General features: G+C 36.7%; 2 protein-coding genes across 2 annotated transcripts; one reads left to right on the top strand and one right to left on the bottom strand.

Annotated features, from left to right (window-relative positions):
- Window positions 1-1,740: 1,740 nt before the first annotated feature.
- LOC137004209 (ladderlectin-like) lies at window positions 1,741-3,976 on the top strand. Its single transcript, XM_067364401.1, has 5 exons — window positions 1,741-1,801; window positions 2,022-2,107; window positions 3,339-3,464; window positions 3,611-3,728; window positions 3,909-3,976. Exons 1-5 carry the CDS (start codon window positions 1,741-1,743, stop codon window positions 3,974-3,976), a joined length of 459 nt encoding a protein of 152 aa, XP_067220502.1.
- A 4,461-nt stretch (window positions 3,977-8,437) lies between these two features.
- Window positions 8,438-16,360, bottom strand: lin37 (lin-37 DREAM MuvB core complex component). The gene is made up of 10 exons (XM_067364294.1): window positions 16,268-16,360; window positions 15,704-15,782; window positions 15,539-15,605; window positions 13,465-13,515; window positions 13,319-13,348; window positions 12,285-12,370; window positions 10,988-11,145; window positions 9,820-9,951; window positions 8,829-8,902; window positions 8,438-8,721 (listed from the first exon to the last, which is right to left on the bottom strand). Exons 2-10 carry the CDS (start codon window positions 15,735-15,737, stop codon window positions 8,643-8,645), a joined length of 711 nt encoding a protein of 236 aa, XP_067220395.1. The 5' UTR covers window positions 15,738-15,782; window positions 16,268-16,360; the 3' UTR covers window positions 8,438-8,642.
- Between the last annotated feature and the right edge of the window lie 97 nt (window positions 16,361-16,457).

Here is a 16,457-nt window from a genome sequence, read left to right as displayed (position 1 = left end):
TATTGCATGCAATCAATGAACGCTGGTAGTGTGTCTGAGGTAAAGATGACAGTGATGCTACATTATTGTCAGAGTTATATACATTATATTTTAATTTTTACATTAGTTTGCTACATTAGTTTAAGATTATCTGGTTAAATTTGCTTCATGCAGAAAGCAGACATGCAGTTTTCAGCATTCAAAGTACCATTAGACAAAAACAAAAAGTTAGCAGTGATTGATTAGATGTTATTGTTATTTTCAAAACTTATTAGCACAAAATGTATTTTATTGTTAAAAGAATGTGTTACCATAATTTCTTTCATACTTTGCAATTTAACAGTTACTTTTCTTAAAATTGACCGCCTCAATGACGTATGCAGCCTTCCAACGTGACCTCCGGAGGACGCTGCCTTCAAAAGCTACTGGCTCCATCATCCGGCCCCGATCCAGAGCACATCCAGACTCAGAGCCTGAATCACCACCTTCGACATCAGAGTATTTGTGGAGCTCCATTGTGAGACTGACCAGGGGTGTCAGTCTGCGACATCAGCAGATGAGGTTTACATAGCATCTCATCGGTGTTCCCAAAAACCAGGGAACACCGATGCGATGCTATGTAAATGTAACAAGGCGGGACTCAGGCAGAGATCCATTTGGAAGCTTTATTAAATAAAAGCGTGGTCGTACAGGCAGGGTCAAAGCAGGGGCAAACAGGAACAGCAAGGTATAGGCAGAATCGTGGTCAGGATACAGGCAATGGTCAGGACAGGCAGATATCACTCAAAAGTCAGAAAACAATACACAGTCCAAAGGCAGGCAGCAGAGGGTCATAAATGAAAGGCAAACAGGATCAGAAACAGGCAGGCAGTCAACACAGGGAAACGCTCAGAAATGCAACACAAGGGTAAACAAGACTTTGCAATGAGAAGGTGTGTGAGTGAATATTAAATAGTCCAGATAATGCGCTGCAGCTGGGTGTGGTGATTAGTGTGGAGTGTGTGCAGGTGACTGGCAGGGAGAATAATGGGAATTGGAGTCCGGGAAGTGACAGGAACAGTAAACCTCGTCGGCTGATGTCACGGGCTGACACCCCTGGTCAGTCTTACAATGGAGCTCCACAAATACTCTGAGGTCGAAGGTGGTGATTCAGGCTCTGGCTGTGGTCTGGACTGGGGCTGGACACTCTCCAGACACCTAATGTCGGTTTCCCTCCAGTTAAGTCCAGAACTGTCTGGGAGGTCAACATGTTGATGAAAATCAGCCCAATCCAGAACAGGTTCTCCAGGGTCTCGTCATCGAGAGGGCATGTGACGGCAAACTCATAATGACAGTGACATGCATGGTAACAAAGGAATGGTTGGAAAATCAAACAAAGGAACACATGAGAATGTATGAAAACAAACTAAAAGTCCATGCCAACTAAGACAAACTAAACATAACTGTGACATCTACGGGCTAATCTTATCATGTGTACAAAAGTCTACATATCAAACAATCACATGACTATAAGCCCATACACATTGGACATTAAAGTAAAGCAGGGCTCTTTCTGGAACTTCACAAAATCTTCCTCTGAGATTCTAAAGGCAACAACCAAACCAAGGTAAGTTTTTGGATCAAAAACCTACTGAATAACATTTCTAAAGTATCTTTGTTATTTGTCTATAAAATACATTGAGAATCCATAGTGTGCAGTATATGAGTGTAGACATTTAACTTTTCCTGCTTATTAATTTTTAGGTTCATTTCAGGTTCATCATGGCAATGCTGAGAAGTCTAATTCTTCTTTTTATTATCTTCTCCATGGGGAATGCAGAAGGTAACCAAAACATTTATTTTGTAAAACCCATTTTGGAAATGTGCAATATTCCATTCACTAATATTTGCATGATTAATGAGGGATTTACAGTGTCAGCCATCATTTAGACACATAATCACACAAACATAAAATAAGCTACATAAATGAATAATGAAAAATTAAAACATGCTTTGCTGGGAATATTGCCCTTAATTGTCTGTACTGTATGCAGTTAATTTAGTTGAAAAATGCCCCTATGGATGGACAAATTTTGGACTCCGGTGCTTCAAGTTCTACTCTCAGGCGGTTGACTGGATCACAGCAGAGGTAATGTGTTAGTTACAACAAGGTGATTTGGTCATAATTTACATTAGGTGTCTTTCTAAATAAATCAATAAGGTACAATGCACTTGTGTTGATGTTGTATTGCAAATACACTTTTGCTGATATTGTTTTGGTGCAGTTTTGGTGGTGTGTTTAGGTTTAAGGGTGAGTTAAGAGGTAGGGGAAGGGTCAACAGTGTAATCAATCTAATTACAGAAATTAATTACAGCTGTAATTACATGCAGGTATTTAAAAAAAAAATAATAATAATAATAAAAAATATGTACAATAAGTGCACTGAATCAAATGGTTAATTTAAAGGGTTAGTTCACCCAAAAATGAAAATTCTGTCATTAATTACTCACCATGTCATTCCACACCTTTGAAACCTTTGATTATCTTCGGAATACAAATTAAGATATTTTTGATGAAATCTGATGGCTCAGTGTGGCCTGCATTGCCAGCAAGATAATTAACAATTTCAGTGGGCAGAAAGCTACTAAAGACGTATTTAAAACAGTTCAAGTGACTACAGTAGTTCAACCTTAATGTTATGAAGTGATGAAAATATTTTTTGTGTGCCAAAAAAATAAATAATGACTTTATTCAACATTATCTAGTGATGGGCGATTTCAAAACACTGCTTCATGAAGCTTCGAAATTTTAAAAAAAACTTTTGTTTCGAATCAGTGGTTCGGAGCGTGTATCAAACCACCAAAGTCACGCCCCCCAGTGGTGAACCATTGAAATTGCAAAACACATGACGTAACGAAGCCTTGTTCAAATCACGTGACTTTGGCTGATACACGCTCCGAATCACTAATTTGAAACAAAAGATTTGTAAAGCTTCGAAGCTTCATGAAGCAGTGTTTTGAAATCCCCCCTGTAGTCACATCAACTGTTTTAAATACGTCTTTAGTAGCTTTCTCGGCATCTGAAAGTGTTAATTATCTTGCTGTCAATGCAGGCCTCACTGAGCCATCGGATTTTATCAAAAATATCTTAATTTGTGTTCTGAAGAATTTTTGGGTGAATTAGCCCTTTAAATGTTAGTACGTAGTAGTTGTCACTTAATATAAAGTGGGAATGGTGATTTTTATTATTTTAAAGTAGACCTTTCTTTTCTGCAAATAAATAATACAGAAACTGATACTGAGGGGAAAACAAAAATCAGAGCAGACTTTGTTTGCAAATGAATAAAATGTTGTTTTGAAAGACACATCTCTCTCTTTAGAGAAACTGCCAAAGTCTTGATGCAAATCTCGCATCTGTGCATAACAAACTGGAAAATGATTTTCTGCTGAGTCTGTTGCCTTCTTCTTCCACACGTTCTTGGCTTGGTGGTCATGATGGTGAGAAAGTAAGTTAAATTGCATGTCCCAAAGAGACCTATTTGTTTGTCTAGACTGAAATTTCTGCAAAGTTTCTAATGAAGAACTTCAATAGCTTCTTACCGAAGTCTGTGTACAGTAGTGCACTCTTTTAATCACTGTCTTTGCTCTTTAGGAAGGACAGTGGATGTGGAGTGATGGAACTGTGTATGACTATACCAACTGGAACTCCGGAGAACCTAACAATGGCCTTGGAGGTGGGGTCGAGAACTGTCTGGAGATCAGCTACGCCTGTGAGAATCCAGTCTGATTTTTAAATACTTTCAATTATACTTTACAATACTTTCATATCATACAGTACATTTAATGGCTCATTTGGATATCAAAAAGTGCCTTATGTTGAACATTCTGTTTTATTTTGATTGTAACACCACTATAATGATCAGAATCACTTTCTTTGTTCCACCATACAGCTACCCGTTTCTGGAACGATACGCCCTGTTCAAGCCAAATTTCCTATATTTGTGTTACAGACCCGTGAGATCATATGAAGTCACGCTGCTCCACAGTTACGTTGATTGTCTAATCTTATCTTTACAAAAAAATATACTGATAATAACTTCATTTAAATCTTGAATCTCTTCTCAAAACCTTCTCTGAAACACATCTCAAACAATAAAAGCATTGATAAACCAAATCAAGCATTGTAGAGTTCATATATAAAAATATAAGTATATTGTGCAGCAAGGTTTGAAAATATGATTAGAATTGAAGAGTTCATTTGCAAAAAACGATAAACGCCATAAAAAAAAGAAAAAAAAAGAACTAACTGCTTAGCATTATTCTCCATATATAGCACGTTCTGTACCCTAAATCCATTTTGTCAGAAAAGCCGGTTTTGTCCACTGTCAGGCATCGCAAGTTCACGTTTTACAGCAGAAGCCGACAAGCGCCCATGTTTGTGTACAGAAACCGATAAGTCCGTTAGCGAACCAGCGCACAGTAGGTCAGGCATCTAGTCACTTCAAAAAGACACGCTAGCTGAGGGAAGTTTTGTCAAAGCTGCCTAAAAGTGATCGAGGATTTATAATTTCGACTCTTAATTTCGTTTTTCATGCTTGAATGTTGAAAAAACATATTTTTCCACAGATTTTATATTGTTGCAGCACCTCTCTTTTCAGTCTGCCAGTAACGCTCGATTTAGTTCCTGTCTCTATGAAGCCCCTCCTTCTGAAAAGCATAGTGTGCTCTGATTGGTCAGCTGGATTGGTGTGTTGTGATTGGTCAACCACTTTGAGCGTTTTGGAAACATCATGGTGGAATTCTGAGATTAACAGGATCACCAGCTGAACCTACTGGACAGGAAAGGAAGCCTGTACACGTTCTGTCCTTTGCCATTTACCATGTCAGTCATCTGAAAGAATAAGAATCAAAGAGCAGTCAGTTGTGATGCTAAAAAATTATTTTGTGACTTAGTTATTTCAACTTACTTTTTTTTGTGTGGACATAAACACATTTATATTGTCCAGGCAGCAGGAAAAATTAAGTTTCTTTGTCCTAAAGGAAAGTAATAATTGTTGTTTCAACTTGAAATCACACGTTGAAGAACAAGATGGAAGCAGTCTGTTTCCCAATGACTAGGCAATAGATACCTTCACTAAGGAAATGGTTTACTAATCTGATCAAATTATTATCTGAATTAGTGGAATTGTTGCAGTTTTTGCATGGTATAACCATTAGAATGAGCAAATTTCAGCAATTCTACACATTGCTAACGAAATATCTATAACAATTAACATGAACACGTCTTTGTGTGTTTCTAGTCATTGATGTTTCATTTTTACTTCAGACCAAACACAGCCTACTATTTTTGTGACTTCAGTTTAATCACTGAAACATAATTGTGTGATCCAATTCACATAGACAATGTTATCCAGAATATTTAAGGGATATACATTTTTAACAGTTGCATTCGGATGCATTCAAATTGATCCATGAGCTACAGGAACATTCTGTGCCCACTTCCCACTGTGATGCCATATAATTTCATCAAGTCTGTTGATGGTCCTTATCAGTAACAGCAAATCAGTCTGTAGACATGTAGTATCAGGGTTTGCTGTCTGGTATAAAACCAACAATCTGTCAGCAACACTGAGAAGACATACCAAGATAAAGACTCTGCTTTTCCCAGCATTAACAGCTCAAAAATGGGTAAGAACTGAATATGTGTATTATTCATGTAATAATGCCTAACAGTTTCTTTTTCAATAGTATGGAGACTCCTAATGACAAGACAAAACATTCTTTAAAGATGAACTCAGACAGCAGAAACAATGTGAGGTATTGTAGTTTATATTAAATATCCTTCTTACTTGTAAGTTTATCGAAAAATAAAGCATTTTTTTTTGTTTTCTGCTTCTGTCGATGAGTTTTGTTTGTTTTTGTTTTAATTTTGTTGCTTCAGAATATTTGCATTAATCAAGATTTGAGAACAACAACAAAATAAAAAATATTAATTTTAGGTTTGTATCCCCAAAATCTCAAGAAAATGGCATTTTGGTGTGTGAAACTGCATGCAAAAAATGATGTTGCACATGAAACACCACAATGTTAAGATGATGCATCTGATACAGACCCAAAAGCAGCCCTCACCATTTTTTTCTTTCTTTTTTTTTCATTATGTAGAAGCCACAAGTTTTGGACGTGAAAACTTAACAAATTATACCACTATGCAGCCTAAGTTCTTACGCTTTGGGACCTTTTATATATGCGTTTTCACTGCCACATTTGTAGTTGGTTTCATTGGAAATGTGCACATGGATGGTTGTTTGGTCTCAAAATAACTTGCTGCATCATCCCTTTCTTCGTGAATGTGTTTCCTGCTACGTTTCTGGGCACATATGAATTTTTTGTGAGCTTTCTCATCCCCTTCCTGATCATTGCGTCTTCACACATTGCTATCGGAGTACGAATCAAATGCCTCAAAATGGGGAAGCAGCACAGGTCGTACCGGGTCATTATCACTATCATCCTGACTTTTTTGTTGGTTTCCATACTATGTTTGCTGTTTTTGTGCAATAAAAATGGAGTGCCAATGATAAAAAAAAGTATTATATTTACATTATATGTGTTTGTGAAACTTTTTATGAACACAACACAACAGCTCATTTTGTTATGCTGATTTATGTTTGAACTTTATTCTGAATAAAACAAACAGTGCATCAAAAAATACATGCATTTGATTGTAGTTTGCTTAAGGATTTTTATGCTCACAGTATCTTAGCAAATACTTAATGATTCATTAACCAAAAAAAAATAAATAAATAATCGAATAACAAAAATGAAAATAGAAATACAGCCCAATAGAATTTCTGGTACATATTCAAATTACGCAAATTAGAAAGATAATTTAACAATTTAAGGAATTTAGCACTACTTAATGAATATAGTTATGAATCCTTCACAAAGATGTATATGCCTGATTCTAGTCTTACTGAAGAACCACTAGATCATCACAGATGCTTTACTAATTTCAAAGTGGGTGCGAGAGACTGTGGTTTGTAGGCCTCTCCAGGTCTTACTCTAACCATTAGAGGACAAGGTGTTGGGTAAAACTGAAAACTGGACCCATCGGAAAAGATCAGAATCAGGCAGATCAGTCTTTGTGAATGATACGTGACTCAAACCATGTACAAGGTCATCCAGGCTTCCTTCTGCTCTGACTGACAATGTTCCCCAACTCAAAGGATTGTTTTTTTTCTCAGGACAATGCTCCAATCCACACAGCCAGGCCCATAAAGGTGTGGATGGAGGACCAGAACAGAACATCACAGAGTCATGGCCAGTACAATCTCCAGACCTGAACCCCACTGTGATCAAGAGGGTCACCAGCCATTAAACAAAAGCCAAGCTGCTTGAATTTTTGTTCCAGGAGTGGCATAAAGTCAACCAACAGCAATGTGACTGACTGGCAGAAAGCGTGAAAGCCGATTGAAAATCAGGGTTATTCCAAATATTGATTTCTGAACTGTTCCCAAATTAAAACATTAGTATTGAGTAGTTTAAAAATGAATATCAACTGGTTTTCTTTGCATTATTCAAGGTCTGAAAACATGGAATCTCTTTCGATATTTTGACCATGTGTCATTTTCTGCAAATAAATTGTTTTATTAACAAAGTTCAGATAATTACACACATTGGCATAATTACACACATTGGCATAATTACATAATTAGCATGTTCAGATAAATAACCTAATTAACACAGGTGGAGCATATTCAGTTAATCAACTCAATTAGCATCAAGAGATATATAAAGCAGACTTACCTCTGTTCTGTGGTGGTTTTCCAGCATTCCTCAACAACCACATTTCCTAACTTCTAACTAAATCTATCCCAGCCTGGGATGGGAGTACTCTGGGTTCGGGCCAAATTCCGGGCTCTGAGCCCTTTCCTTGAACAGCATGCCAAACATGCATAACCTTTACTTTATTGTATCTGTATATCTAGCTATTGCAGTAAGAGTCAAACGACTTAAAAAGGGGAAAAAACAAAACATCTCCGGCCTTTTTAGGTCATAGTTGTGGTCCTGTGGTATGTTAGCTTCCATTGTATGTTTTACTTTTATATAGCATGTGCAGCTGAAAATAAGTGGCTTGAAAGTGTTTCAGGGGTATGTATAATAAACGCAACAATAGTTGAACACAGGATTATGTTGAACAGCTGTCTAAAACCCATATATATGTTTATGCGTGAGGAATACAAGCAAAAGCTTAAACAGTCTCTGCTCAGAGAGCATCTGAACTTCAGGGTCAAAAAGCAGACAAAATGCACCATCCACACCTAACAGATGCCAGGAGCACGCAAGACCGAGAAAATCACAATCACAATTTGCTTTGCAACATACTCATTATACGCCACTTCTCTGTACCTTTAGCTATTTTGTTCACTTTATTCTGAATGAATTCAATGTATTCAATAAATGCATCAAATTAAATTTCAGAAATGTATTTTTATTCAAAATCCATGTTTGGTTGTTTTTGTATTTAAAGAAAAAAAAATTACAAAATCATTTAGACATTTTAATTGAGCTCTCAATTTAACATTTTGGTTGCAACTATTTCACTCTTCTTGAAGGCTTCATGCCTGGATATTTTTGTTTAATTACTTAAACAGATTTTCTGCAGATGCTCTAGGGATGCATGTGAACTAACGTTCATACATTTCCTTAAGGATTTTAATGCTCTCGCTGTATCGCAGCTGGTTCTTGCTTGAAGCCTCCTTCCACCTAAAACAGATGGAAAACAATGATAAAGAACATATGTATGATTTCATTTGTAAATACCCTCCCATTCCCCATAAAAGAAGAGGAAGTGAATGAATGATGAGTTTTACTTCTGTCTAATTTTCTTCCAGCGTTTGATATGACTGAAGATAAGTGGTGAGGTGCCTGCTGCAGTGTCTACAGACTGAAAAAGAAAAAGAAGATCTTGCAAATACCAAAATCACAAATGAAGCACACAATTTAGCAATATTTGAGCATTGCAAACTTTAAAGAGGACCTGTAATGCCCTTTTACAAAGTCTTGATTTTGTTATTGGGGTCTACTAGAAAAGGTTTTCATGCTTGATTGTTCAAAAAACATTTTTCACAAAAATTACATTGTTGCAGCACTGTAAGTAAAGTTCATGTGTCCTCATTCTTGAAAGCACAGTGTGCACTGATAGGTCAGCTGGATCTGTGTGTTGTGATTGGTCAACCGCTTCAAGTAGGTTTCAAAAACGTCATGCCCCTTACCATAACCGTGTTAGATTCGGGGTGGAAAAAGATTCAAGTGTCTCTTGAACATGGTGACAACACACTACTAATGTAACTCAACTAGGGCTGCGTTTCCCAAAAGCATCGTGAGCCTAAGTTGATCGTAGAACCATCGACACCAATGGAGCTATGATCAACTTAGGCTTACACACTTACACCAGGCCTCACTCCATTTATTTTGCATATGCACTGGGTGGGAATTATTTAAATAAGGAATACTGTGATGTGTACAAAACTCAAAACTAAAATTGAGGTGTTTCAGGGAGTTCAGAATATAGAGAGTAACTCCCTTTGGAGTGACTTTGTATCTGCATACCTTTTTCATGCTCAAACAGCAACATTACACACTAAAGAAAGTTGAAAATGTAAAAAAAGCATAACAAGTCCTCTCAAATGATGGCAAGACCAGTCAATTCTGTATGCAAACAGGTTTACTTATCATATTCCTAAAAACATTGGGTAAAAGTTAAGCAGAAGCGTTTGACTTTATCTCCTGTCATTTAGCGGTTCAAAGAAACATAAGAGTTTCTTGTACACCATGTACAGCACAACAGTTTCCATAGCCTACCTGGCTCTCTGCAGGCTTCTCTACAGGTGGAATTCTGAGATTAACAGGTTCACCAGCTGAACCTACTGGACAGGAAACAGGTGGAGGAAGCCTGTACACATTCTGTCCTTTGCCATTCAGCATGTCAGTCATCTGAAAGAATAAGAATCAAAGAGCAGTTTCCCTCAATTGTGAAGCATGTTGTGGCATAAATTACTCCATGTTTTAAACGAGCCAAGCCAAGGACAATCCTTACTGGTGAAAGAATCATTCCAGTGAAATTCAAAAGGAAAAAGAATGAATTTATCTCTCCACTGGGTAATTGAATTCAGAAGGGAAAGCGAAGCCGGATGTTGCAGCATTATTAACAACAACAACAACAACATCAATTTAGCTTTGATGATAACTTTACGATTAAAAGGTCACTGTATTGTTATATAAGATATTATGCTGCAGTGGGCCAAGACATGCCTTTTTAATTCCTCTTGCTCCAAGGACAAACTTCAACTAGAGAAGAATGAGGTGAACCAACCGCACTTTTAATAAAAAAACAAGCTAAGTTAAATATAAAAAAAAAAAGCTGTCTGATTTACAAAGATAATGATTTTGTAAAAAAATTATAAATGCTTTTATAGTGATGCACTTGCAAAGGAAGTCTTTAGTGCAACAAGCACCAGAATAAACATTAAAACAACATGGGTGCTTGACGTAACCATCAGGGGTCCTTTACTTGACCCAAGGATTTGAAAAATGCACATCGACTGGAGAAATCAAACTTTAGAATTCGCTGTTTTTTCTTGGACCGTGGGAATTCTGTTGGAAGGAAGTCCATTGCCAGAATTATACAAACAGTTCATTCACCAAGAAAAATAATCCCAAGTCAAAAAGATGATTTAGACAACATTAAACATTTTAAACAAACATTTTTAGTGCATAATATAAGTGCGGCAACAAAAATATAAGCTTTGATTTAATGTCTTCCACTGTACATTACTGTTGTTTGTTTGCTATTTTCAGTGGCAAACTTTCAGAGAGTTTAGCTTGTATTTAACCTGAAACACACCCATCTTTGAAAACCAACACAAGATTTCCAAATGCAGTCATAGACTGAAATGTATTATTCAGAGAAGTTAATGATCTGAACAGGATGGGTATTTAAAATCATTGTGAAGTGAATGTTGTGTGTGACCTCGTCCTCCCCGGAGCTGTGAGGGGGGCTGGGCGCAGTTCTCTCTCGCATAGAAGGATTGTTTCTCATCCACGCCCGACAAATGGGATAGAGCGGTGTGGTGGTGCTGAACTGAGCCAAGTCCACACTGCGGTCAAATAACTTGATAATATATGCATCTGATGGAGAAGATGAGATGTGAAGCACGTAAGAAAACAGGAAATGGCTTTTATGAGACGAAGACTAAAAAAAACTCAAATTCCATTTAATTTTTCAAAGATAAAAACTCACTCAAGCCACCACAAAATGTTCACTGATATGAAAACACAACAGCGTTTCTCAGAAATGCTAAAACATGTTACTTATATTATACAAAATTGCCAGTAAACATTTATGTCATACACTTGACCTGAGTTCATCTTCACATCACATCACCATTTGCACTTTCCCTTACTTGGTTATTTTCTCTCTCTCTCTCTCTCTCTCTCTCTCTCTCTCATTTTCATGACAAGATTTATTTAAACATACATTAAATAATTAAGACATCACTAACAAGTTAAGTAAAATATAGTGAGTATATAGGCTAATATAGTGCATATATTTAGCAAAAGAGTTCATTTTTCTGGAGAACTAACAAGTGTGGACTCGCCTGAGGTAAATGCTATGTGACACAGTGTTAAGCTGTTTTAATGATGTCTTTGCAAAGTTGAAACACTGAATGAGCGATTACACACGATATTATATGTTTCAGTAAGTTGTACTGTATCTTCCAAGATACCTTCAGATGTTCATTAATGTTTATAAGATATAAGATTTTGATCATATCGCCCATTACAGCAAACCAATGAGAACGCGGGACAATGATGACAATACATTACAACAGAGTGAAGGTGCAAAAGCTACTGTAGATCCGCTTACCCGGAAGCCGGAAGATTTAAAGAAAATTAACGTCGTTTGGCGAAAAAATAAATTAAAGACAGTTACATACGCATTAGCAACATTTTATCATGTAGGATTTATGGTATGCTTCAAACAAGGGAATAACTAGTAATTTATAATGTTAATCAGTGAGTCCACAAATTGCTTGGGTATGCAGTGCATTTGCAGCCTATATGGACCGCACACCACCGATATACACACAATTTTAAAATAAAGATAAGTGAGTAGCTGCCTACCACAACAGCTAGTAGATAAGGAAAAATACTTGCCAACGTGAAAAAAAAAAAAAAAAAAAACCTAGTTCGGCTGTTGTTACGTGTTAATTTCCCAAAATTGAGAGCAGTAAATAAAGCATAGATTCTTGTGATGTAGCTCTTACTTTGTTTGTGCTGGTTGGTTTCTGCCAGACCATCATCCATTTCTTTACGCTTTTTCCTTCTGTGTTGTGGGAATCGTGATGATGGCCTGTGAAAGGCAAAAAGAGGATCTATCAGTAACCACTACCAAACCATTAAGAAATAAACATTTGCTGAAGAGCTAAGAGATCTTAAAACAATCTTTGATCTTAAAGGGTTAGTTCACCCAAAAATGAAAATTATGTCATTTATTACTCACCCTCATATCGTTCTTAAAGATATTTTTGTTGAAATCCAATGACTCAGTGAGGCCTCCATAGCCAGCAATGACATTTCCTCTCTCAAGATCCATTAATGTACTAAAAACATATTTAAATCAGTTCATGTGAGTACAGTGGTTCAATATAAATATTATAAAGCAATGAGAATATTTTTGGTGCGACAAAAAAATAAAATAACAACTTATATAGTGATGGCCGATTTCAAAGCACTGCTTCAGGAAGATTCAGAGCATAATGAATCAGTGTGTCGAATCATGATTTGGATCGCATGTCAAACAGTCAAACTGATGAAATCACGTGACTTTGGCGCTCCAAACAGCAGATTCATTGTGCTCCGAAGCTTCATGAAGCAGTGTTTTGAAATCAGCCATCACTATATAAGTTATTTTATTTTTTTTCCACATCAAAAATATTCTCGTTGCTTTATAATATTAATAGGGAACCACTGTACTCACATGAACCGATTTAAATATGTTTTTAGTACATTAGTGGATCTTGAGAGAGGAAATGTCATTGCTGGCTATGCAGGCCTCATTGAGCCATCAGATTTCAACAAAAATATCTTAATTTGTGTTCCGAAGATTAACGAACGTCTTACGGGTGTGGAACGGGATGAGGGTGAGTAATAAATGACATTATTTTCATTTTTGGGTGAACTAACCCTTTAAAAGGGGCAATAGTGGCTGTTTGGTCAAAAATACAATTCCTCTGATTAAAAAGAAAAAAACAACAACGCATTTTTAACCATTAAATAAAGTTCAGAAGATTTTCCTTGCCTTTTCCCTGCAGAAGAAGGTGACAAATCCCTGTAAAAGAGAAAGGAAATAAAAAATAATAATAAAAAAAGACATTTAAATTCATTACATATGATTGCCAGGAAAAATAGAGTTTTCTGCAGTAACGTAAAAATCCATGTGCATACTTGCTCAAAGGGTCTGCCACCATTTTACCAGAATCCTCTTCATTCTGCTCCCTGTGCAGGAAAGGAAGGAAAAAGAGGATTGTACAGATGCCAATCCCCCCAGTTTTATTTATTTATAGACACATTTTCCTATTCCTGATTATTTATCGGAATACTTTGCAAGGTTTTCAGAGAACACATTAAAGCATTTCCGGAAATATAATTACAGCAATAAATGATCTCAGTCCATCAGGGTTAGTAATTATTCATACAACTGAAATATAAATGGATTGTAACAAAGAAATTAATCAATAGAATACTAAGTATTTTTCCGAGGTCAGTGGAAACAAAACCTTTGAGACACCATAAATGGTCATATGTTTAGAGAATCCAGACGACCTTATCACTTCCGTTTGCATTTAGCAGATGAGCTGGGTGCTTACATTTTACATTATGACCAGTCACAAGTGAAGAATCATCTCCTAACAAGGCCATATATTAAGGTCTGGATAGATTAGATGGTAATCTGACTAGAGTACCTAGTCGTTACTGAAATTTTTAAAATGTGATGATACAAGCATTTCCCCCTAGCATTTTGAGCGCTGTTGAGCCGATTCTTAGGGTTCTTTCACACTGGGCTCGTTTGCCAAGGTCTGAGCCCGGGCACGATTGTTCCCGGTGCCCCCTAGCGGGCTTTCACACTGGCAGTTTAGTTCAAAACAGGGCACATTAATTTAAAAAAAAAATAACACAATTTATTGACTCACGTTGTTTTCTGTCATGCGCCTACATGTCTGTGATGATGTAAGATGAACGCAAACGCACCAGGTTTCAAATAGAATCAATTTGAGCGTGAAACCCGACCAACGCTGCAGAGGGCAGCGGGAACAATCGCGCCCAGGCACGGACCATGGCAAAAAGAGCCCAGTGTGAAAGCACCCTTAAACACCTCTGATAGACATCTTTGACACTATTCACCGAGTGCTAAGGGCAGCCATTTTGAATATAAAAGTCTAGGCACTTATGATACTCACTAACACTAACGGATGTAGGGCTATGTCATACATCAATCATGCACTTATCAGACAAATTAGTTTACAGTACGATATTATGATGTCGCACCCGTTTAGTGGTTAAAGGATTAGTTCACTTTCAAATAAAATTTTCCTGATAATTTACTCACCCCCATGTCATCCAAGATGTTCATGTCTTTCTTTCTTCAGTCGAAAAGAAATTAAGGTTTTTGATGAAAACATTCCAGGATTATTCTCCTTATAATGGACTTCAATGCACTGTTGAAGGTAAAAATTACAGTTTCAGTGCAGCTTCAAAGAGCTTTAAACGATACCAGATGAGGAATAAGGGTCTTATCTAGTGAAACTTAATTCTACTGACAGAAAAAAATGAAACTGGTGCCGCGTTCGTTCCGTAAGTAGAATAGGGAAGGCTTAGGACATACAGCGTAAACTTTTTGAAGAATACAGAAACCAGAAGTACATTCAAGGTGATCATTTGTGTTTATAAAGCATATACAGTTGTATTTTTTTCAAAAATGACCGATTGTTTCGCTAGTTCCTCGTCTGGTATCGTTTAAAGCCCTTTGAAGCTGCTCTGAAACTGCAATTTTGACCTTCAACCATCTGGAGGCCATTGAAGTCTACTATAAGGAGAATAATCCTGGAATGTTTTCATCAAAAACCTTAATTTATTTTCGACTGATGAAAGAAAGATATGGACATCTTGGATGACATGGGGGTGAGTAAATTATCAAGAAAATTTTATTTGAAAGTGAACTAATCCTTTAAGAAACAGTTACTGTTAAAGGAAGTGCAGGTTCAGCACAGTCAGAACAAACTTTGCAGCTGTTCCGTTGCTTAAATACAATGCAATCACTAATGTTAAAAAAGGACACAACAGATAATGTTTGTGGGAGTGCATTGTGTAATATGATAAGTATATGTTACTAGACATTCTGGATAATTGACAATCTATAAAAGTGGACTCATCACTAATGCACTTTAATTGCCTGAGGTCCATTTGCAGCTTCGTTATTACGGTCTAGCTTTCAATGCTCAAGGCACATTAATGCACTAACCTCTCACTGTCGCTCCTCTCAACCAGACCTTGCAATACTGTATCAAGGCGGTTTCGAGCCCCAGCATCTGAAAAGAACCATTTTTACCACATAAAATTAATTTTTCAGTGACTCTTCACACACTAAAACAGAAATGTAACAAGAAGCTCTTGATTGCATCCTCACCCGTTTTTTCAGTCTTGATTTTACAGTGAAGCATTGTGCCCGCAGACAGAGTGATCCTCACACAACAGGTCTTTTTTACCTGTAAAATCATTCAGAGGATGAGGATCAGTGATTTGCTACTTACAACTAATATAAATGAAATGGGTTAAATTAAATTGCAATCAAATTAATATAAAATTAAGTGGATGTGCTGCAATTTGATATATACAAGGGCACACACACATATATATATATATATATATATATATATATATATATATATATATATATATATATATTCTAATGTGTGTGTTACAAATTAAAATCAAAGGAAATGTTTGAAAAAGGGGAATCACAGTGGTCCTGAATAACGATAATAATACAACGATAGTTTTATTTTGCTAATCAGCTACAGTGATATAAACAGTTGTCGTTAGCTAGCTAGAAAACCACTTAAATCCCTGATTAACGGCATTTAATCAATTCACCGACTTCACAAAGGCATTAACAAAAACATAATACTGTAAATAATATAATTTGGGTACGTGGAAATACTTTATAAATACAAAACAACACGTTATTCACCTTTCAATCCTTAGCTGAGAGACATGAGCCGCTTCTGTCTGTCACAATCCGACTTTCCTCTTCCGCGCGCAATGAGATTCCTGGCTCCTCATTGGCTGCATGAGATGAGAGTGCATCGCTCTTATTGGTTCAAATGGCTGTCGATCATAAAATGCTAAACTTGGTTGGTTGGTCAACTGTCTTCGACAAC

The sequence above is a fragment of the Chanodichthys erythropterus genome, chromosome 17 (genome assembly GCF_024489055.1).
Source record: "Chanodichthys erythropterus isolate Z2021 chromosome 17, ASM2448905v1, whole genome shotgun sequence".
Lineage (NCBI taxonomy): Eukaryota > Metazoa > Chordata > Actinopteri > Cypriniformes > Xenocyprididae > Chanodichthys > Chanodichthys erythropterus.
The sequence above is the reverse complement of the archived record's forward strand: the minus strand, read 5'-3'. Positions and strand labels throughout refer to the sequence as shown.